The sequence below is a fragment of the Rhinoraja longicauda genome, chromosome 2 (assembly GCF_053455715.1).
Source record: "Rhinoraja longicauda isolate Sanriku21f chromosome 2, sRhiLon1.1, whole genome shotgun sequence".
NCBI lineage: Eukaryota > Metazoa > Chordata > Chondrichthyes > Rajiformes > Arhynchobatidae > Rhinoraja > Rhinoraja longicauda.
In genome coordinates, this window is record NC_135954.1 from 69,893,142 (window position 1) to 69,917,506 (window position 24,365).

Genomic DNA, 24,365 nt, shown 5'->3' on the forward strand with positions numbered 1-24,365 from the left:
GGATTATATTATTGTTCAGGAAGGAACTGCAGATGTTGCTAAAGAAAGACACAAAATGCTGGGGTAACTCAATGGGTCAGGCAGCATATCTGGAGAAAAGGAATAGGTCAATACACTTATTTATTTTCTCCCGAGATACTGCCTGGCACACTAAACTCCAACATTTTGTGTCTATCTTCTATTCTATTATTGTCGTTAGTTCTTGGCAACATTATCGAGTTTCTTCTCCAGAAGACTCGAATGGTTCAAGAAAGGAGCTCACCGCCATCTTCTCATGGGCAATAAATGCTGTCCTTACCAGCAATGCTCAATAAACATAAAATGAATTAAAAAGCAACGTACATTTTTTTATGACGGTATCATTATTGTAATTATTAAGTCCTTAAAGTCTAAAACTTTGATCAAACATTTTGCTACTGGTCCAAATGTCTTAAAGCATTTACTATGCTAAAAGATGCTTTGTAAATTAAAATTATTTTAAGCTGGATCTTAGCTTCCCCCTCTTAGTCATATATCACAGCAAAAGAATTGAGACGAGCTATTATAACGGAGAAAGTGGCTTGAATGTTTAATCACCTGCTTTACAACCATTAATTCCCAGGGCAAAATATAGTTCATAAACTGTACTTGGAACTTTATTTCTGTATAGTACCATTTATGATAATACTCATGGAATTAAAATATGGCTGGCATGTTATGTATGAGATGAAACATTTCATATTGAGGCTGCTTGATATCTCTAGCACTCACTGTTCCTGCTGTGCCCAGTGACAGGTGATTCATCTGCTGGGCCAAGGGTCCCATCATACTGGCTGGCTGCATGGACATGGTGTGATCCATAGTGGGCGTTATCACAGCACCCTGAAAGAAATGCAGCAAATCATATTAAAACATTTTGTATCAGAGCTGAATCTTCTTTATAAAAGCATTAGACATCCATAAATATTAGCATTCTGTGAATCAATTTGCAAATCGACCTATGATAACGTTTGCAGGTATTATCTTTTATTCTCTTGTGTGTCAAGAATTTGTAAAGGGATGATTAGTATCTGAATCAGAAACATCTATCAGCAGAAAAATAGTGACCCAAAACAAAATGTCATTACTCACAAAGAAGTAAAATACTTCTGAGTTTGTAGTTCAGTGCGATATAAATTTGATATTGGGGAACAGTTACAAGTCTAATCTAAAATCAGATCATGACAGATGGTAATAAGACTCACCCTCTTGCTTTATAATGCTTCCATTGCTTTACTGTGATCATTAATGACTCAGAATTTGATGCACTGGGGCATCTAAGGCCTCCCTTGAAATTGTAGGCCTTTAGCAAGTTACTAACCCAGTGAGGGAAACGAGACATCTCAGACCAGACTGAACAGACTGAAGATTTTAGTGCCAGGACTCAGAAGAAAATGTTAACCAGACTGTATGAACTCAATTTTGAATCAGACACTCTGAGAAAATTAAGAAAGAAAGATTGGATTAAGAAACAGGGAAAAACTGAAAACAAAAAGGTGAAAAAATATTGTACATTTTTAAAGTCTTTAACAACATTGAATACTCAAAGCTATGAGAATACATGTTTCTGATCATAAATTTGCAGTAGCAGTAAGGTAAAGGATACTAAAAATAGACAAGTTGGTAAAGCATTATTGATATTTGGAATGATGCAACAAAACTTACATTGCTTTTTAATGTAAATCTCACTATTATACCATTCAATGTATAATTCTCAGCAGCCCACTCAAAAAGCAACTATTGGATATATGCATTTATCCACTCATATGTGACTCGTCCAAAGTGGATGAGTGGCATGATAGTGAACAAGATTAATTTCATTCATTTGAAAGCAAACTCTAGTTCATTGAAGCAGCAGGGAAGAATCTTTATCCCAAAGCCCAACTGCTGTGCAGCAGAAAGGCAAGTTGATGTCTTGTCTTTCTGTTGAGGTCTGCTGTGCTCTAAAAAGATATGCAGACACAAAATACTAAAAAAGTTTTCTTACCTTTTTCAAAGCTGATTCTTAAGTTTACACATCACAGCTCAATTGACATTTATTCAAACATTCAGATCAGATTCATTTGATATTCCGATCCACAAAAAATATTCAAGTGCATGTGATTTAAACTGATTACAATCATTACTTTTTTCCCAGAAATCAAATAGAAATTCCATGCATGAGTTGATGTGAATCCTTTGAGCAATATTGAGCTGAGTTGATACAATCTACTGAGGGCTAATACTACAAAAGCCACTTGATCTTGACTTCATGTAAAAAACAGAAAGGAAATAATTGGAATTATTCATTTGTACAGTAAACCCTTGTTATTACGGACTTTATAACGGAATCCAGTTATAGTGGATGGACAGTAACCACTGTCTCCTTAAGAACACAGGCCACTGGTTACACTGCGGAGGTAATTGAAATTGAAACACTTATGCGATGTTGAAAGACACAAAGAGTTGGAGTAACTCAGCAGGTTAGGCAATATCTCTGGAGAACGTGGATAGGTGACGTTTCGAATCAAGACACACTGCTAGATCGCGCCGCACACTCGATCATCACAAGGCCGAAGCCCGCAGTGGCATCAGGAGATGCAGCGCCAATATCCCCGGTCTCTCTAACCGAGGCTGCTGCTAACCCGCACCACCACCCCAGCCCCTTCCAATCCAGTCCTACCCGACCTTCACCGCCAAGCCAGGTTGCCGACGCCAGCCCTCGTCACTTCCCAGCTGCTTCCAGGCCGGACTTACTGCCCCCACCGCTGGCCCACACAGCTTCCATGGCTGCTTCCAGGCTGTGTCAGCTGTCGCCATTGCTGCCCCTTACCTGCACTCCATCCGTCCACGGGCCACCACCAATGACTTAGCCGATCCTCGCCTCTCCCCAACTACCAGCAGGATGTCAACTCACTTGGATTCCAGTCCCAGTTTCCGACCGAGAGTCTGAAGAAGGGTCTCGACCCAAAATGTCATCAAACCCATGTTCTCCAGAGATGCTACCTGACTGCTGAGTTACTCCTGCACTTTGTGTCCTTTTTTGTATTAACCAACATCTGCAGTTCTTTGTTTCTACTACTTATATTGAGAATGATCAGCTATGATCACATTGAATGGCGGTGCTGGCTCGAAGGGCCGAATGGCCTCCTCCTTCACCTATTGTCTATATAATGGTAAAATATTGCCCGGTAATTCCTTATTCAATTATAGCGGACAATCAATAATAATGAATATCATTCCCCCTGTGATTCATTATAATGAGGGTTTACTGCAATTGTTTCTAAGTAACTTTCTGTAGTGTTTACATTGCATTGTTATTTTCGTGGGTTCGCTCATCAACCAATTACTCTGGAAGCAGCGAGCTGCAGTACTCCTTGGAAAAAATACTCGATATTATATCAAGATTTCCTTCAGCATTAAATGAATTAATTCATGAAGATATCGACATCAGATTAAGTAGACACTTTAATATTTATTTATTAAGAGGATCTTGCCATCACTGATGTTAATCTGAATAGTTATGGACCAGTAATAAACTCCTGGCTATTGTGTCATGTTGCACTTACACCATGAAACCAAGATTACATGCTCATACAGATAGTGCTCTGGAAATTGTTTTACATATTTCTGGTTACAACTTTACATCAACACAAAAATAGTTTTGAAAGGAAGTACAACAGAATCACTGTAAGAATGTTTGAGCCCTGGATTGGAGAATGGGTGAGAAAATGCTGCGAGACAGATGAATGCAGGAGAATGGATTGTGTGTGGTGGGGGAAGAGTCCTTTCAAGATGCGGAAATGAGAGGGCAGTGGAAGGTGTCTGGTAAAGGAGGTGAAACTATACGTGACTTCCATGTGAACCTTTGATCCTGACAAGAATGCAGTGAATGTATCTCCATGTCTGGTTTATCAATTATTTTCCTCGATATGTTGCCGGGGAAGGCTAACTGCTCATGGCAGTATTTAATTTGGACTGTTCACCAGGCACTGAAGACCTGTCATTTAACAATTTACAAAAAAATGAAAATCCTTACAGCAGGGCTATACCGATTATCTGTACTTTCTGTGTGAGTCATTATGAAGACTGTTCCCTTTCATCCTTAACCTTATTTCAATTATCTTTTCATGGAGAAGAGAGATTTAGTTATAACTCATGTGCCAGTATTGTCTTACACACAGTTAACTACTGGATCCTTTCCAAGTTAGCAATTCTCCTGAAAGATAACTTTCTTTTTTCACAATTACTCCTGTTACTTACTATATTTTAGCCATGACTTTAATCTGAAAATGGTCCTTTAATCTATTGTTCAAATCCACAGGTTTTTCCTTTTGCAGTCATGTATGTGAGTATTAATAATATGTAACGTCACGGACAGATTAATGATCATATTTATAATTTACATTGATTTAAAATGGTGGAAGTGACCAAAGGAAACTATAGGTTCCAGATGTCAACTTCTCTACATCGGCGAGACCAAGCGCAGGCTTGGCGATTGTTTCCCTGAACACCTCCGCTTAGTCTGCCTCATCCAATCTGATCTCCCGGTGACTCAACACTTCAACTCCCCCTTCCATTCCCAATCTGAACATTCTGTCCTGGGCCTCCTCCAATGTCAGAGTGAGGCCCAGCGCAAATTGGAGGAACAGCACCTCATATTTCGCTTGGGCAGTTTACACCCCAGCGGTATGAACATTGACTTCTCCTACTTCAGGTAGTCCCTGCTTCCCCTCTCTATCCCCTCCCCCTTCCCAGTTCTCCTATTAGTTTTCCTGTCTCCGACTGCATCCTATCTTTGTCCTGCCCCCTCCCCTGACATCAATCTGAAGAAGGGTCTCGACCTGAAACCTCACCCACTCCTCCTCTCCTGAGATACTGCCTGACCCGCTGAGTTACTCCAGCATTTTGTGTCTGCCTTCGATTTAAACCTGCATCTGCAGTTTTTTTCCTACAAAGGGAAATCGTGATTACTCCAAGAAATTTCCAGTAGGCTGTTGGTATATTCCAGTCCTTAGGTAATTGCAATGGTTTTATAGGCATGAACGATATAGCCAGTATGTCTATAGTCAAATCCTTTACGAACACAGAACTCATTTCAGAACTTGGGAACTTTATTTTTTTTTAAATGGCATCTTAAATTATTCAACAATGCCTTACACATTTTCAGACTTTATCATCCACAACTTTGGAAATTAACAATTTAGTTTTGCACATATTTTGAGAGCAAATCTGCATTTTGTGAATTTTCAATACCCTCAGGTTACACGGAAGCTTTTACATACTGAAGTAACATTGCCTAAGGGATGTATACATCTACATTTGCTAAGTATCCACCTATCTATTTAAAATTTTACTCATCGACCCAGATACTTATTTCCAATCCAATCATGGTAATTATTTGTTTGGCTGATCTGCAATTGTCCAGCATCATAATGGGACGAGCCCCAACATATTGACGATTATATGAATTTATGATTCAGTAATCCAAAATGACAAAAGCTCTGCCATTGCATTGGAATTAAATATATATATATATATATATGTCTGTGTGTGTGTGTGTGTTCTTTAATCAGTTAATAGAAAAATAAGCAGAATCCTTTATTATGAGTGAGTGCCCAAGAAGAGTAGAAACATAGAACATAAAAACATAGAAAAATAGGTGCAGGCCCTTCGAGCCAGCACTGCCATTCAATATGATCATGGCTGATCATCTAAAATCAGTACCCCGTTCCTGCTTTTTCGCCATATCCCTTTAGCCCGAGGAGCTAAATCTAACTCCCTCTTGAAAACATCCAGTGCCTTTTGTGGCAGAGAATTCCACAGATTCACCACTCTCTGGGTGAAGAAGTTTTTCCTCATCTCTGTCCTTAATGGCCTACCCCTTATTCTTAAACTGTGACCCCTGGTTCTGGACTCACCCAACATGGGGAACATTTTTCCTGCATCTAGCCCGTCCAATCCCTGGAGATTTTATATGTTTCAAAAAGATCCCCTCTCATCCTTCTAAACTCCAGTGAATACAAGCCCAGTCAACCCATTCTTTCATCATATGTCAGTCCCGCCATCCCAGGAATTAACCTGGCGAACCTACGCTGTACTCCCTCAATAGCAATAATGGCCTTCCTCAAATTAGGAGACCAAAATTGCACACAATACTCCAGGTGCGGTCTCACCTGGGCCCTGTACAACTGCAGTAGGACCTCCTTGCTCCTCAATCCTCTCACAATGAAGGCCAACAAGCCACTAGCTTTCTTCCCTGCCTGCTGTACCTGCATGCTTACTTTCAGTGACTGATGTACAAGCACACCCAGGTCTCATTGCACCTCCCCTTCTCCTAATCTGACACCATTCAGATAATAATCTGCCTTCCAGTTCTTGCCACCAAAGTGGATAACCTCACATTTATCCACATTATACTGCATCTGCCATGCATCTGCCCTCTCATCCAATCTATCTAAGTCACCCAGCAGCCTCATAGCATCCTCATCGCAGCTCACACTGCCACCCAGCTTCGTGTCATCCACAAACTTGGAGATATCACGTTTAATTCCCTCATCTAACTCATTAATATATACTTTAAATAACTGGGGTCCCGGCACCGAGCCTTGCGGCACCCCACTTGTCACTGCCTGCCATTCTGAAAAGGGCCAGTTAATTCTTACTCTTTCTTTCCTGTCTGCCAATCAGTTTTCTATCCATGTCAATACGCTACCTCCAATACCATGCGTTCTAATTTTACACACTAATCTCTTGTGTGGGACCTTGTCAAAGGCTTTTTGAAAGTCCAGATACACCACATCTACTGGCTCTCCCTTATCCATTCTACTTGTTACATCCTCAAAAATTGCATATTAGTCAAGCATGATTTCCCCTTCATAAATCTATGCTGACTTTGACCGATCCTGTTACTGCTTTCCAAATGCGCTGCTATAACTTCTTTAATAATCAAATCCAGCATCTTCCCCACTACCGATGTGAGGCAAACACATTTTCTCTCTCCCTCCTTTCTTAAAAGGTGGAGTTACATTGGATCAATTCCTGTGGACTGGAGGGTAGCCAGAGTCGAGAGAACATTGGTCAGGTGATATGCCTTAATAACTACTGACCAGTGGCACTACCTCCCATAGCGATGTAATGCTTTGAGAGGATGGTTATGGTACATATCAATTCTTACCTCAACAAGAACCTGGACCCACTACAATTTGTCTACCTTCGCAATAGATCAATAGGGGATGCGATTTCACTGGCTCTCCAGTGGACATTCATTATTCATAAATCAATTATTGACTACAATTTACTTAAATTCATTGTTAATTTTTTAACTGCAGTTGTGATTGCATTTAAAGAAATGTTGAAAATTTTAGAAATCTAGCACTTCCTCCATAAAATGCATATTCACTTTATCTGTGATAACCGGTGATTCACCCAGCATTCATAGACAGATATATTTTTGATATATATTATTTAATGAGACTTGGTAAAATGCAGCAGACCACTCACTATTACCTACTAGACATTGTTGCACTTGCATTGGCTATTTGCTGCATTTTATATTCTGATAGGCAAAACACTGGTGGAAGATTTAAAAATTCCCAATGGCAAAATTCTTGTAGAAATAAATGTAATTGTCGGCATAATTTCTGAATTAAGTGCTTATTCTGGAGTTACTTTTTAAAATTCAATGAGATTATTCATCCATTAGTTTGTAATGATCAGTGACACTGCATTTGTCTCCTGTAACAAATTAGAATTCATGTTGGAAAGTGAAACAAATTCATAAACTACCTGATGAAAATTGACTTTATAGAGTATGTTATGTTACCAGTAATGACTCTTCAAATGAAGCAAGATTCTTCTTGAAGATACTTAACAGTTGGGCAAAGAGGACTGAGTGTTCACATTGGAAGATTAATATTTGCAAAGATATCTAAATTAATCATATAACTACCATTAATGTTTTCCTTTCTCAGGCTGTTTATATAATCCTTTTCAGGACCTCCAAGAGAAATTAATGATATCCCTTCTGTGCCACATTTACATGAAAACTCATGCCACAGGGAGTTGCCCTAAATAATTACCATTGAGTGACTTGGCTGAATCAATTGTTAAGTAGATTCACTGCACATAGATTGTTTCAACAATTTTATTCCTAATAAAAAAAACACTGCCTTAAAATAAACTGAAGTGTTTTAAAAATCGATGCCAAGAAGTTTTATCATTCTGTTTACTTAAATACTGGATATTGGAAAATCATGTTTCGGGACGGAAATGTAATAACAACTATTTCACAATTTCCTGTGTGACTTCAGGAATTTTTGTTGTGAATTACACGTGATGAAATTTAAGCAGCAAATGATATAATCTCCTGTGCATCATTCCATTGCTAAGGAAATTACACTTTTGGGGAAACATCATAGTCAACATTTACGACAATGGTGATTTCAACAATGCCTTGTTCTTAACAGGGATACCAGACTCACCCTTCATTCTGCAAACCCCCAGCAATAAATGTCATGCTCTTATTACCCACCCAATCACACTGTCAGCCTCAAAAAACAAACTGCTGGAGGACATCATCGAGCCAGGCAGTATCTGCGGAGGGAAATTGACAGGAGATGTATAGGGTTGGAACAATCCAAAGGGTCCTGACTTGAAACGTCACCTGTCCATTCCCTCCGTGGATGCTGCCTGACAGTCTGATGTCCTCCAGCAGTTTGTTTCTTTTGCTCTAGATTGTAGCATTTGCAGTCTCATGATGATGAGGCTAATTGCCTGGTTGTCCCAAGCACTATCCTTCTGCTTGGACCCCAGCCTCGATTGCTGATAGCCGCACCCCACCCTGGCTGACTTTTTCCACAATCCCATCACCCAAGCTCTGACTGGACCTCTGGCCCTCTCCCCAGAATTCCCAGGCAGATCCTCAGTTCCGATCATTGCATTTTCATTATGCATTATGCGATAGGTGAAGGAAAAAATACTACAGTGATTTAGTCATGCTTTACATTTGCTTTGTATGCTTTGTTCTGAATGATGTATCAGCTTCTTGACCATTGAAGCAAGTAAGAAGTATTCCACTCTACCTTGAAATGTCTCATAGATGATGGAGTGACCTTGGTGTGTCAGGTAGTGAATCATTCACTATAGTATACCCAGCCTCCAACCTTCTCAGTGGTCATAATCTGGTACTTTATGGCACAAATATTGCTTGGTATTTATCAGTCTATGTCTGAAACTGGAAGCTAGATATACTTTTATCAAAAGCACGTACATTAGAACTAAAGAGCTAACACCTGCATTAAAATAGCATACACCTTGTTTTTTATTTTGTGTCTTAATCCAATCATAACTTCCAGACTGAGATTCATTGACATTAACGTAGTAGTTGTAATTCTTGAAGTGGGAGGTTGTACAGTTTATGATGTTAGTAAATATAATGTTAACAGCCTCTAAGCAGCCAGCAGCAGCACTCTTCTGGATCTCCTAACAGCTTTTCAACATCCTTCGATGATCTTGCAAATGTGCTAAAGCAGCTCAGCATGTCGGCTCTATTATTTCATGATTCCAAGTAGCACCATGATCTATTCATGCCAATGTGAAAGATGCTGACACATTCAGACGCCACATTGACACATTTAACACTCACACAAATACTGTCGGATAACATCATGCTGCCTAGAAAGGGAATACATTTAAGTACATTCACAGCACTTTTCTGCTTCCATACCTGGCCTACATTATAGTGGTTTGCCTTGTGGTCTCGGCAGATACAGAAGGTGAGCATACTTTTCCTGACATTTGCGTTTTGAAACAGAAGGTGAGCATACTTTTCCTGACATTTGCGTTTTGAAACAACCAAGACTGGTTATTCCCTTAGTTGAGGCAGGATACTTCCCATGAATGTTGGATAAATACCTTTTAGCCATTTCATGCTAAAGGTATTTATTCATTTAACAATTGACATTCATTTAACAATATATAATTAAATACATAAGGCGGCCATTTGCCCTGTTGGATTCATGTCAGCCATCAGTTTTTTTAGGTTGATTATTGTCACCTGTACTGCAGTACAGTGACAAGCTTTGATTTCTATACTATCCAAACAGATCAGATATACCCTACATAGAACCAATCAGTTCAAACTCAAGTACAATCGATAGAGCAAGTGCAGAATATAGTTAAAAGGCGATTTTAAGGCGACTGCCGGCGACTAGGCTGTCGCCGACAGTTCGCCGGGGTGTCGCGGGCACGATCGTGAGGAGTCTTCAAAGAATCATAGTGGATCTCGGTGCGTCGCTGAGAAATCAACCGGTATGAAATCTCTCGGCGACAGCTGGCTTGTCGCCAGGTATCGTTGCTTATTGCGGGCACTGTCGCATGCTGTCCCCAGGTTTGCTCGGTTCTCTTAGATGCATTTAGAAGCACATAATATTAAATTAAGTAAAGTCATTTGAAGATACCATAAAATATTGTGTTTAACCAATTTAATTACTGTCAGGACATTTGACAGGTAGATTGGAGGCGACAGTTTGAAGGTCAGGTAAGCGTGGGAATTTTTGCGATGTTTATGGCCATCAGCGATTACATTGAAAGTAGGCTCCCAACCCAGATATGCAACCCAGAAACCAGATATGCATCTCCCGTACATTTTCAAAGAATACCCACACTCCGCATAAAAATCCATTTAACCACTTTTAAAATTAAATTTCTTAATACTGCTATTAGTAAACTGGAAGTCAAGCCTTGTTACCGTGAAGCTTGGTTTTCAAGTAACCCGGGCAAGATGTTATATTTAAAAACTTTCAAGTACTTACCGACTTGTCAGTGATTTCAACAAAAATTAGGACGCCGGAAACGCATTGACAGTGTGGGAATTTTGTGATGTTTCCGAAGACGGTGTAATCTCGACTTGACTCGGCATTGTCGTGGTCATTGTCGTCGGGTAAAATAAAAAATTTGCGCTCTGCTACGACTTTGACAGTCGCCGGTAGTCGCCTAAAAAATCGCCTAAGTGGGACAGGCCCTTTACATTGTAACGCATAAGTTCCGTAGGCATTTCCATGGCGAGAGAGAAATCCATTTAATTATATTCCTCCTGCATAGAATATAGAACAATATAACATAGGACCTGGCCCATCTGCCTGTAATGTCTGTGCTGAACATAATGCCAAGTTAAACTAATCTCCTTTGGCCACATATGATTTAAATCCTGTAATTCCCTGCACATTCTTCTGCCTGTCTAAAAGCCTCATAAATGCCACTATCATATCTGCTTCCACCACTACCCTTCCACATTACCCACCACTACTGTTTCCAAAGGCATCCACCATTCTGAGTGTTAAAAAACTTGATTCCATACATCTTAATTTTCTGGAACAGACTACCATGAGGGACTTTATCAAATGTCATCTATATACTAAAACTCTTGTTTGTTTGTTCCTGAACAAACAGTCAAAACAATACACGATAGCTCGACAATTTTTGGTCCACCTCACTCACCGTCTGATGGAAGAAGTTTCATTGAAATCGGTGTTATATTTTTAAAGTTATTCATATTTTAAAGTTTAAATCTATCTCCTAGGGAGGGAGGGGGGGGAGGAAAGAGGTTATGGGGGGGTTGAGGCAGATGGTGGGGGGGAGGGGAAGGGGTGGGGGAGGGGGTGGGGAAGGGAGGAGGGGGGTCGAGGGAGGGAGGGGAGGGCAAGGGGGTGGAGGGGAGGGGAGGGCAAGGGGGTGGAGGGGGGGAGAGGAGGGGGAAGGGGGGGAGGAGGAGGGGGGAGGGGGCGGGGGGGGGGGGGGAGAGAAGGTGCTGCACCAATGCAGGAGAGGTTTGGGCCCAACGGGTCCACTTGGTCTAGTACTAAATAAATGTTGACAAAATACTCATAATCGCCTTCATCATCTCAAAAAACGTAATCAACTTAATCAACTTGACCTGCCATGGACAAAGCCATTCTGACTGTCCCTATTTAGCCCATTCTCTCTCAAATGCAAGTACCACCTATCCCTAAGAATCCTTTCCAATAGTTTCCCTACCATTGATTGAGGCTCATTGGCCTATAATTTCCCGAATTATCTCTTCTTCCACCTTTATGCTTTTCAACACCACCACCTTGATCTCAAACTGCCCGCGCAGAATCTCTTATTTTGCTTATTGGTATACCCTGCACTGATCCCACGTTCCTCTCCTTGGTGAATACAGATCCAAAGTGTTTGTTTAGTACTTTGTCTACATCCTCTGACTGCAAGCATAAATTCTCTCCTTTATCCTTGAATGATCATGTCATAGGAGCAGAATTAGGCCATTCTGCCTATCGAGTCTACTCTGGCATTCATTCATTCATGGCTGATCTATCTTTCCCTCTCAACCCCATTCTCCAGACTTCTCCCCGTAATCTTTGGCACCCTTACTAATCAAGAATCTGTCAATCTCCGCTTTAAAAAAAATCCAATGACTTGGCCTCCACAGCCCTCTCTGGCAATGAATTCCACAGATTCACCACCCTCTGACTAAAGAAATTCCTCCTCATCTCCTTTCTAAAAGTACATCCTTTTATTCTGCCTGTGGCCTCTGTTCCTAGACTCTCCCACTGTGGAAACATCTTGTCCATATCCTCTCTTATCCACGCCTTTCACTATTCGGTAAGTTTCAATCAGATTCCCCATCATCTTCTAAACTCCAGTGGGTACAGATACAGAGTTGTCAAGCACTCATTATACGTTAACCCTTGGTATTCTCTTTTATCCGACTAGCCAATGGCATTTCATGGCTTTTGTTCTTTCAAGAATCCTGTTTGACTTCTTTCCCACTTGCTTTATATTTCTTAAAGGTCCTGTTCTAATTTTATCTTCCTAAACTTTACATAAGACCCCTTTTTCCTTTATTTTAAACCAAATTTACAATCTCACTGGTAATGCAAGGTTCCCTTACCTTGCCACCCTCATTCCTCCTTCTTACTGGAACATGCCAGTCTGAACTATAATCAGTTGGTCTTTAAATGACTCCCACATGTCATTTGTGGATATACGCAAAAACAGTTGCCCCCAATTTACACTCCCAAGCTCCAGCCTAATAACAATGTCATTTGTCTTCCCCGATTTAGTAGTCTTAATCATAATCATACTTTATTAGCCAAGTATGTTTTGCAACATACGAGGAATTTCATTTCCCATACAGTCATAATAATAAAAAGCAACAGAACACATAAAATAAATTTTAACATGAACATCCACCACAGTGACTCCTCCGCATTCCTCAACTGTGATGTGTTCCTCCAAGGTCCAGACTTCTTGTGCATAACTATCTTAAAATATATGGAATTGTGATTACTGTTCCCAAAATGCTTTCACTGAAACAACAGTTATGACGCCAGGTCTGTTTTCCAAGACAAGGTCCAGTATGGTGCCTCCTCCAGTTGGACTATTCATTTATTATTTCAAGCAAACCCTCTTGAATACACCTAACAAATAGGTGCCCTGTCTAAGCCTAATGCACTGGATAAATCCCAGTCAATATTGAAGCCGTGGAACATTGAGCTGCCAGTCCTGTTCCTTTCGCAATCAAATCTCTGTAATGGCCGTAACATCATAGCCCAATGCATTGATCCAGCCATCCTGCAATTTTTATCTCTCTTGCACATGCTCATAACTCCCTTTTGATTCTTTTTGCCATTGCTAAGTAGCTTCCAGTAGCCAATTAATCTTCCAGTATATTTTTGGGATGTGTGAGGAAACCCATGGTGTCACAGTGGGAAGTTGCAGCTGAATCCCCCACTTTCAATATTATGGAGGTTATTATTGATCAGAAACCCAACTGGGGTAGCCATTAACACAATGTATCTACAAGAGCAGGTCAGAGGTTAGGAATCCCTCAGCGGGTAACTCACCTCCGAACTCTCCAAAGCCTATCCTCAATCTACAGGTCTCAAATCAGGAGTGTGATGGACCACTCTCCACTTCCCTAGAGGAGTGTAATGTCAGCAACACTCCAGAAGCTCGATACATTCAGGACATGGCAGTCCACTTGACGCATCCCATCCACAGCCATTCACTCCCTCCACCACTAACACACAGTAGCAATAGTTTGTACCATCTACAACATGTAGTGCAGCATCTCACCGGGACTCTTTAGATAGCTCTTTCCAAAATATGACCACATCCAACAGAAAGATAAGGGCAACAAAAGCATACCATCACTGTCCTCCAACCAAACACCATACTGGCATGGAAATACATTGCCATCTTTCACTGTCGCTGGGTTAACATCCTGGAACCCTCTCCCAAACATTGTGTGAATATCTGTACCTCATGGACTGTGGCAATTGAAGAAGGCAGCTCACTTTTCAAGAAAGGAGGGAGAGAGAAAACGGGAAATTATAGACCAGTTAGTCTGACATCAGTGGTGGGGAAGATGCTGGAGTCAATTATAAAAGACAAAATTGCGCAGCATTTGGATCGCAGTAACAGGATCGTTCCGAGTCAGCATGGATTTACGAAGGGGAAATCGTGCTTGACTAATCTACTGGAATTTTTTGAGGATGTAACTAGGAAAATTGACTGGGGAGAGCCGGTGGATGTGGTGTACCTCGACTTTCAGAAAGCCTTCGACAAGGTCCCACATAGGAGATTGGTGGGCAAAATTAGAGCACATGGTATTGGAGGTAGGGTACTGACATGGATAGAAAGTTGGTTGACAGACAGAAAGCAAAGAGTGGGGACAAATGGGTCCCTTTCAGAATGGCAGGCAGTGACTAGTGGGGTACCGCAAGGCTCGGTGTTGGGACCGCAGCTATTTACAATATACATTAATGACTTGGATGAAGGGATTAAAAGTACCATTAGCAAATTTGCCGATGATACAAAGCTAGGTGGCAGTGTGAACTGTGAGGAAGATGCTATGAGGTTGCAGGGTGACTTCGACAGGTTGTGTGAGTGGGCGGATGCATGGCAGATGCAGTTTAATGTAGATAAGTGTGAGGTTATCCACTTTGGTGGTAAGAATAGGAAGGCAGATTATTATTTGAATGGTGTCAAGTTAGGAAAAGGGGACGTACAATGTGATCTGGGTGTCTTAGTGCATCAGTCACTGAAAGGAAGCATGCAGGTACAGCAGGCAGTGAAGAAAGCCAATGGAATGGTGGCCTTCATAACAAGAGGAGTTGAGTATAGGAGCAAAGAGGTCCTTCTGCAGTTGTACAGGGCCCTAGTTAGACCGCACCTGGAGTACTGTGTGCAGTTTTGGTCTCCAAATTTGAGGAAGGATATTCTTGCTATTGAGGGCGTGCAGCGTAGGTTTACTAGGTTAATTCCCGGAATGGTGGGACTGTCATATGTTGAAAGACTGGAGCGACTAGGTTTGTATACACTGGAATTTAGAAGGATGAGAGGGGATCTTATCGAAACGTATAAGATTATTAAGGGGTTAGAGGCAGGAAACATGTTCCCAATGTTGGGGGAGTCCAGAACCAGGGGCCACAGTTTAAGAATAAGGGGTAGGCCATTTAGAACAGAGATGAGGAAAAACTTTTTTAGTCAGAGAGTTGTGAATCTGTGGAATTCTCTGCCTCAGAGGGCAGTGGAGGCCAATTCTCTGAATACATTCAAGAGAGAGCTAGATAGAGCTCTTAAGGATAGCGGAGTCAGGGGGTATGGGGACAAAGCAGGAATGGGGTACTGATCGAGAATGATCAGCCATGATCACATTGAATGGCGGTGCTGGCTCGAAGGGCCGAATGGCCTACTCCTGCACCTATTGTCTATTGTCTCACCATCACCTTCTCAAGGGCACTTAGGAATGGGCCTGCAAAGTCCACATCCCTATAAACAAAATTCCACCCAGACAACTCCCGAGGTCAGGAACAAACCCAAGTCCAAGGAGATATAGGACAGCAGCACTAACTGTTGCACCACTGGCCAGTCATAAACAGAGATTGTGATGATGGTTAATGAGAACGCTGGAGCAGGTTTACAATCGAAGCATTGCATAAGCCCAGCAGTTTTACTAAAGGATGGAAGATAAAACCCTTCAAGAATGTGATCAGGAATATCATATCATATCATATCATATCATATATATACAGCCGGAAACAGGCCTTTTCGGCCCTCCAAGTCCGTGCCGCCCAGCGATCCCCGTACATTAACACTATCCTACACCCACTAGGGACAATTTTTACATTTACCGAACCAATTAACCTACATACCTGTACGTCTTTGGAGAAGACATCCCATTACATCAAAGCTTAATTCAGGAGCTCCACTGTTTCAGAGTTCCGATTCAAACAAAGCATTCATGTTCTTAACAACTGGATCCACAAGCATTCTCATCACATTACTTTATACATTGGAACGAACTGCAGATGCTGGTTTAAATCGAATGTAGACACAAAATGCTGGAGTAACTCAGCGGGACACGCATCATCTCTTGGCAGAAGGAATTCCTGCTCTCCAGAGATGCTGCCTGTCCCACTGAGTTACTCCAGCATTTTGTGTCTACATTACTTTATGCAATGGCTGTGGTTCATTGTGTAGAACACAAGGCTCTGAGCCAGAAAGACATGTTCAAAGACACAGCACGCAGAAGCTATATTCAATTTATAACAAGATATTAATTGTGCAAGAAAGATGAACAATTCACCATAGCACAATAAACATTTTAGCACAAGGCTCTTTGTGAGAATTAATTAGTAATCAGAAGCAGAAAATCTGTCTGATAATCTCAGAGACGCTGAGGTTACAAGGGATGTTACTACTTTAATCTAAATTGATCTCGACTAATAATATAGAACAAGGATTCAATCTGCAATTCTGCATAGCTCAGCCACTCACTGCATGAATGAAAAATATATATAATCTGCCAGATATCTGACATCAAAGTTATTATGCTTCACGCAGTTTATAATTTCACTAATCTGCAATCATTTTAATCAAACGCAAGATTAAATGATTAACTGAAAGCTTTGATGCACAGTGCAAACTGTTTTCATAGACTCATACAGCACAGAAACAGGCCTTTTGGCCCATCAAGTACCCTTCTATACCAGTCCCATATACAAGTTGCATTTACCAGCCTACTAAGCCTTGGTAATTCAAAAACATCCAGATGCTCTTTAGTCTTATGAAAGATCCGAACCACAACATCACTTATCCGTGTTCTCCAGAGAAGCTACCTGACCTGAGTTACTCCAGAACCTTGTGTTCTTGTTCATAAACCAGCATCTGCTCCATGTTTCTGCTTTTAAATGTAGTGAGTGTACCTGCCTCACCATGTTTTAGTTCAGCTTCAACCATTAGAGAATCCATGACACCCAAAGGGCATTCTGAAGAAGGGTCTAGACCCGAAACGTCGCCCACTCCTTCTCCCCAGAGATGCTGCCTGTCCCGCTGAGTTACTCCAGCTTTTTGTGTCTATCTAAAGGGATTTAACATCTGTGCTTGGTTGGCAATTGGAGAACAGATTTTGAAACCTTATTAAGTAATTACAACCAAAACTAAAGTGAAAGTTTAAAATGACCTTCAGCAAGGATCATTGCAATATGTTTCTTCTAAGTCTGGCAGAAATTTCTCATGATAGACAATTAAATCTACTCAATAAAAATTGGCTTCAGTCTCTTCAGTAAACATGGTTGTCCTCCCTGCTGTTATGATGAATCCCTCTTGCGTCCCCCTAGATGGAACAAAGATAGAATTCCCCTGTCGTTCACTATTCACCTCACTAACTTCTGTATCCAACACATCATACGTTTAGAGATTTATGGGCCAAACACGGGCAGGTGGGACTAGTATAAATGGGGCATGTTGGTTGGTGTGGGCAAGTTGGTCCGAAGGGCCTGTTTCTATGCTGTATGACTCTATGACTAAGGGGAGCAAGAGGCAACCCTGGCTGACAAGGGAAGTTAGGGATGGAATAAAACTAAAAGAAAAGATGTATAACATAGCAAAGAGTAGCGGGAAGCCAGAGGATTGGGAAACTTTCAAAGGACAACAGAAGGTAACAAAAAGGGCAATAAGGGCTGAAAAGATGAAGTACGAGGGTAAGCTGGCCAAGAATATAGAGAAGGATAATAAAAGCTTCTTTAGGTATGTTAAAGATTAGTAAAAACAAATGTGGGTCCCTTGAAGGCAGAAAGAGGTGAAATTATGGGTAACAAAGAAGTGGCAGAAGAGTTGAGCAGGTACTTCAGTTCTGTCTTCACTAAGGAAGACACAAACAATCTCCCAGGTGTACTAGAGGACATAGCATCAAGGAAGACAGAGGAACTGAAAGGAATTTGCATTAGGCGAGAAATAGTATTGGGTAGACTGATGGGACTGAAGGCTGATAAATCCCAAGGGGCTGATGGTCTGCATCCCAGGGTACTCAAGGAGGTGGCTCTAGAAATTGATGATCATTTTCCAATGTTCTATAGATTCAGGATCAGTTCCTGTGGATTGGAGCGTAGCTAATGTTATCCCACTTTTCAAGAAAGGAGCCAGAGAGAAAACGGGGAATAATAACGGCACATTTGGATAGCAGTAAAATGATTGGTCCATGTCAGCATGGATTTATGAAGGGGAAATCCTGCTTAACTAATCTTCTGGAATTTTTTGAGCATGTGACAAGTAAAATGGATGAGGGAGAGCCCGTGGATGTAGTGTATCTGGACTTTCAGAAAGCCTTTAATAAGGTCCCACGCGGGAGGTTGGTGAGCAAAATTAGAGCACATGGTATGAGGGGTAGGGTATTGACATGGATAGAGAATTGGTTGGCAGACCGGAATCAAAGAGGAGGAATAAACAGGTCCTTTTCAGAATGGCAGGCAGTGGCGAGTGGAGTGCCTCAAGGCCTGATGCAACTATTTACAATATATATTAATGATTTGGATGATGGAATTAGAAGTAACACTAGCAAGTTTGCAGATGACACAAAGCTGGGTGGCAGTGTGAACTGTGAAGAGGATGTTGGGAGGTTGCAGGGTGACTTGGGCAGGTTGAGAGTGTGGGCAAATGCATGGCAGATGAAGTATAATGTAAATAAATGTGAGGTTATTCACTTTTGCGGCAAAAACAAGGAGGCAGATTATTATCTCAATGGTGTCAGATTAGGTAAAGGGGAAGTGCAATGAGACCTGGGTGTCCTTGTACACCAGTCACTGAAAGCGTGCAGGTGCAGCAGGCAGTGAAGAAAACTAATGGCATGTTGGCCTTCATAACGAGATGATTTGAGTATAGTAGTATAAGAAAATAACTGCAGATGCTGGTACGAATCGAAGGTATTTATAAACAAAATGCTGGAGTAACTCAGCAGGTCAGGCAGCATCTCGGGAGAGAAGGAATGGGTGACGTTTCGGGTCGAGACCCTTCTTCAGACTGATGTCAGGGGGGCGGGACAGAGGAAGGATATAGGTGGAGACAGGAAGATAGAGGGAGATCTGGGAAGGAGGAGGGGAAGAGAGGGACAGAGGTACTATCTAAAGTTGGAGAAGTCGATGTTCATACCACTGGGCTGCAAGCTGCCCAGGCGAAATATGAGGTGCTGTTCCTCCAATTTCCGGTGGGCCTCACTATGGCACTGGAGGAGGCCCATGACAGAAAGGTCAGACTGGGAATGGGAGGGGGAGTTGAAGTGCTCGGCCACGGGGAGATCAGCTTGGTCAATGTGGTCCGAGCGCAGGTGTTGAGCGAAGCGATCGCCGAGCCTGCGCTTTGTTTCGCCGATGTAAATAAGTTGACATCTAGAGCAGCGGATGCAATAGATGAGGTTGGACGAGGTGCAGGTGAACCTTTGTCTCACCTGGAAAGACTGTTTGGGTCCTTGGATGGAGTTGAGGGGGGAGGTAAAGGGACAGGTGTTGTATCTCGTGCGGTTGCAGGGGAAAGTGCCCGGGGATGGGGTGGTTTGGGTAGGAAGGGACGAGTGGACCAGGGAGTTACGGAAGGAATGGTCTCTGCGGAACGCAGAGAGGGGAGGGGATGGGAAGATATGGCCAGTGGTGGGGTCCCGTTATAGGTGACGGAAATGTTGGCTGATGATTTGTTGGATCCTTTGGCTGGTCGGGTGGATTTTAATCAAAATGTGTTCGTAGAGTAGGTGGGCAGGAGAAATCACAGAGGGGGAGCAGAGAGAGAGCATGTTGCTAAATTCTCGTCGAAGATAGGAGAACCTCTTCAAAGTGGACATAACTTGAGTAGAAATCGCAGTGGAGCAACACTCTCTCTGCTCCCCCTCTGTGATTTCTCCTGCCCTCCTACTCTACGACCACATTTTGATTAAAAAAGGACAGAATCCCCCTCGTTCTCACCTAAGGACAGAATCCCCCTCGTTCTCACCTAAGGACAGAATCCCACTCGTTCTCACCTAAGGACAGAATCCCCCTTGTTCTCACCTAAGGACAGAATCCCCCTCGTTCTCACCTAAGGACAGAATCCCCCTCGTTCTCACCTAAGGACAGAATCCCCCTCGTTCTCACCTAAGGACAGAATCCCCCTCGTTCTCACCTTCCACCCCACCAGCCAGCGGATCCAACAAATCATCCGCCAACATTTCCGTCACCTACAACGGGACCCCACCACTGGCCATATCTTCCCATCCCCTCCCCTCTCTGCGTTCCGCAGAGACCGTTCCCTCTGTAACTCCCTGGTCCACGCGTCCCTTCCTACCCAAACCACCCCATCCCCGGGCACTTTCCCCTGCAACCACACGAGATGCAACACCTGTCCCTTTACCTCCCCCCTCAACTCCATCCAAGGACCCAAACAGTCTTTCCAGGTGAGACAAAGGTTCACCTGCACCTCCTCCAACCTCATCTATTGCATCCGCTGCTCCAGATGTCAACTTATTTACATGTGCAAAACCAAGCGCAGTCTCGGCGATCGCATCGCTCAACACCTGCGCTCGGTCCGCATTGACCAAGCTAATGTCCCGGTGGCCGAGCACTTCAACTCTCCCTCCCATTCCCAGTCTGACCTTTCTGTCATGGGCCTCCTCCAGAACCTGCTGAGTTACTCCAGCATTTTGTGAATAAATACCTGAGTATAGTAGTAAAGAGGTCCTTCTGCAGCTGTATAGGGCCCTGGTGAGACCACATCTGGAATATTGTGTGCAGTTCTGGTCTCCTAATTTCAGGAAGGACGTCCTTGCTATTGAGGCAGTACAGCGAAGGTTCACGAGGATAATCCCCGGGATGGCGGACTGTCATTTGAGGAAAGATTGGAAAGACTGGGCTTGTATTCACTGGAGTATAGAAGGGTGAGAGGGGATCTTATAGAGACGTATAAAATAATGAAAGGACTGGACAAGATAGATGCAGGAAAAATGTTCCCAATGTTGGGGAGTCCAGAACCAGGGGCCACAGTCTAAAAATTAAGGGGAGGCCATTTAAAACTGAGGTGACAAAAAACCTGATAGTTGTTAATTTGTGGAATTCTCTGGCGCAGAAGGCAGTGGAGGCCAATTCACTGGATGAATTTAAAAGAGAATTAGATAGAGCTCTAGGGGATCATGGAATCAAGAGATATGGGGAGAAGGCAGGCACAGATTACTGATTGTGGATGATCCGCCATGATCACAATGAATGGCAGTGCTGGCTCGAAGGGCCAAATGGCCTCCTCCTGCACCTATTTTCTATGTTTCTATGTATCATTCTCCAACTTTTCCGCCATCGTCAACTTGATCCCACCACAAGTTGTATCTTATCATCCCCACACCTTCCTACCTCCAACAGAGACCACCCCCTTCACAACTACTTGGTTCACTCATTTCTTCCCATCCAAACAGCCCCCTTTCCAGGTACTTAAAACTGCGACTGCAGGAGATGTAACATCTGTCCCTTCATCTTCAGCTCCATCCAGGGACCCAAGCAACACTTCCAGTATGCATCTCTTCAAACCTCACCTACTGCATTCAGTGCTCCTGATATGACCTCCTTTACATCAGTAAGTCCAAAGGAGGTCATATTAACCGAACACTTGCGCTCACTCTGCCAAGGACTCCTAGTTGCTACCTATTTTAATTCCACTTCCCATTCAATACCGATCTTTATGTTTTGGGCCTCATTCATTGCTAGAGTGAAGCCTCAAGCAAACTGGAGGGACAGCACATATTCTTCTTGGATAACTTACAACCGAATAGTATGAGAATTGAATTCTTCAATTTTAAGTAACAAACGCCCCTCATTTGTATCCACTTATCACTTGCCAGGCTTTGTACTTCTCTCACCACACTTCCAGCTTTCTCCCCCCTACTACAATAAGTGTGAAGAAGGGGTTCAATTGGAAATGTTGCCTATCCATTCCCTCCACAGATGTTGCCTGATCCACGGAGTTCCACCAGCACTTTGTGTTTTGGTCAAGAATCCATCATCTGCAGTTCTTTGTGTCTTCTCTTGTTGAGCATTGGGTGGTTCTAAGTCAAACAAAAATCAACCTGTACCTAAACTGTAGATTATCAATCATTCCTTTAAATAACATTGATGTGTATTCTTCTGCCTGAATGTACGTTCACTTGTATGAGCTGGAACACAGTGGGTCTGCTGTCAATTTAGTGCTCAATGCTGACTGTTAGTATAATCATCTTCATAACTGTGTGGTTAAATACTGCTCGAATTCCATTTCCAATTTTGCAGATAACATCACTGTGGTGGGCTGGATTTTAAACAATGAAGAGACAGAATATCAGAAAGATATGGAGAGCTTAGTAACATGATATCAAGACAGCAATGTCTCCCTTAATGTCACCAAGATAAAGGAGCTAGTTATTGACTTCAGGAAGTGAGGTGGTGTACACACTGCAATCAACATCAATGGTGCAGAAGGGAAGATGGCCAAAAGCTTTAAGTTCCTATGCGTAAATATTACCAACAATTTGATTTGGACCAACCACATTAAAGTTGCAGCAAACAAAGTGCACCAATGCCTCCACTTCCTCAGAAGAATAAGGAAGTCTCCAATGTCACTTATCAACTTCTACAGATGAACCATAGGAAGCAACCTATTGCGATGCATCACAACTTGGATTGCCAACATTCTGCCCAAGACTGCAAGAAATTGCAGAGTGTTGTGGATGTAGCCCACGCCATCATGTCCCCCCTCATCATGGACCATCTACACTTCATACTGTCTCGGGAAAACAGCCAACATAATCAAGGACCATTTTCACCTTGGTCATTCCTCCTTCCCCTGTCAGGCAGTAATAATAATAATAATACATTTTATTTATATAGCGCTTTTCATATACTCAAAGACGCTTTACAGAGATTTTGAGAACATAGGGAAATGAATAAATAGATAAATAAGTAAATAAATAAATGAACAGAGAAAGGAGACAGAAGGTGAGGTGACTTTCAGTGGTTGAAGGCAGTACTGAACAGGTGAGACTTCAGCGATGTTTTGAATGTGGTGAGTGTGGAGGAGTCTCTAACGGTTTGGGGTAGTGAGTTCCATAGGGTGGGAGCAGCGATGGAGAAAGCCCTGTCCCCCCAGGATCTGAGTTTGGTCCGGATGTGGGGGGATAGGAGATTGGCAGCGGCAGAGCGGAGGGTGCAGGTGGGAGTGTGCCTGTGGAGGAGGTCGGTCAGGTAGAATGGGGCCAGGTTATGGAGGGCTTTGTAGGTTATGAGGAGGATTTTGTACTGGATTCTCTGGGGGATGGGGAGCCAGTGGAGTTTATAAAGGACGGGGGTGATATGGTCACGGATCGAGGTGTGTGTGAGTAGACGGGCAGCGGAGTTTTGAATGTATTGAAGTTTATTGATGATTTTTGAGGGTGCGCCATAGAGGAGGCTGTTGCAGTAGTCCAGACGGGAGGTGATGAAGGCGTGGATGAGGGTTTCTGCAGCTGTGGAGGAGAGGGATGGACGGAGACGGGCAATGTTTTTGAGGTGGAAGAAGGCTGTCTTTGTGATGTGTTTGATGTGTTTGTCGAAGGAGAGGGTTTGATCAAGGATGATTCCAAGATTCCGGATGTGAGGTGAGGTGAGGTGGATACTGGGAGACCATCAATGTTGAGGATGAAGTTTTGGGTGGATTTGGTGAGCGTTTTTGGACCAATGATGATGATTTCAGATTTGTTGCAATTGAGTTTGAGGAAGTTTGATTGAAGCCAAGATTTTATTTCAGTAATGCAGTTTGGCAGTGTAGAGTGTGTGGTGGGGGAGATTGACTTGGTGGAGATGAGGAGCTGGATATCATGTTGGAGGTGACGGAAATGTCAGAGGATGATGTGTTTAAAGTGGAAGCTGGTGGGGTGAAAAGTGAAGACCAGGGGAACTCTATCCTTGGACAGAGTATGGGGAGAGGTGAAGTGAGAGCCGAAAGTAGGACACAGAGGTGATGTGGGTGAGGGATCCATCTACAACAGATGAGGAGCTGGATATCATCGGCGAAGCAGTGGAAGT

General features: G+C 42.6%; 1 protein-coding gene across 6 annotated transcripts in view; it reads right to left on the reverse strand.

Annotated features, from left to right (window-relative positions):
• Nucleotides 1-24,365, reverse strand: part of LOC144605442 (RNA-binding motif, single-stranded-interacting protein 3) — a 1,037,045-nt gene that overhangs the window by 20,052 nt on the left and 992,628 nt on the right. For all 6 annotated transcript variants that reach the window (XM_078420726.1, XM_078420737.1, XM_078420711.1 and 3 more), the window contains one exon: nt 751-861. In XM_078420726.1, the coding sequence (XP_078276852.1) occupies nt 751-861 (111 nt within the window). The remainder of the gene's footprint in view (nt 1-750; nt 862-24,365) is intronic.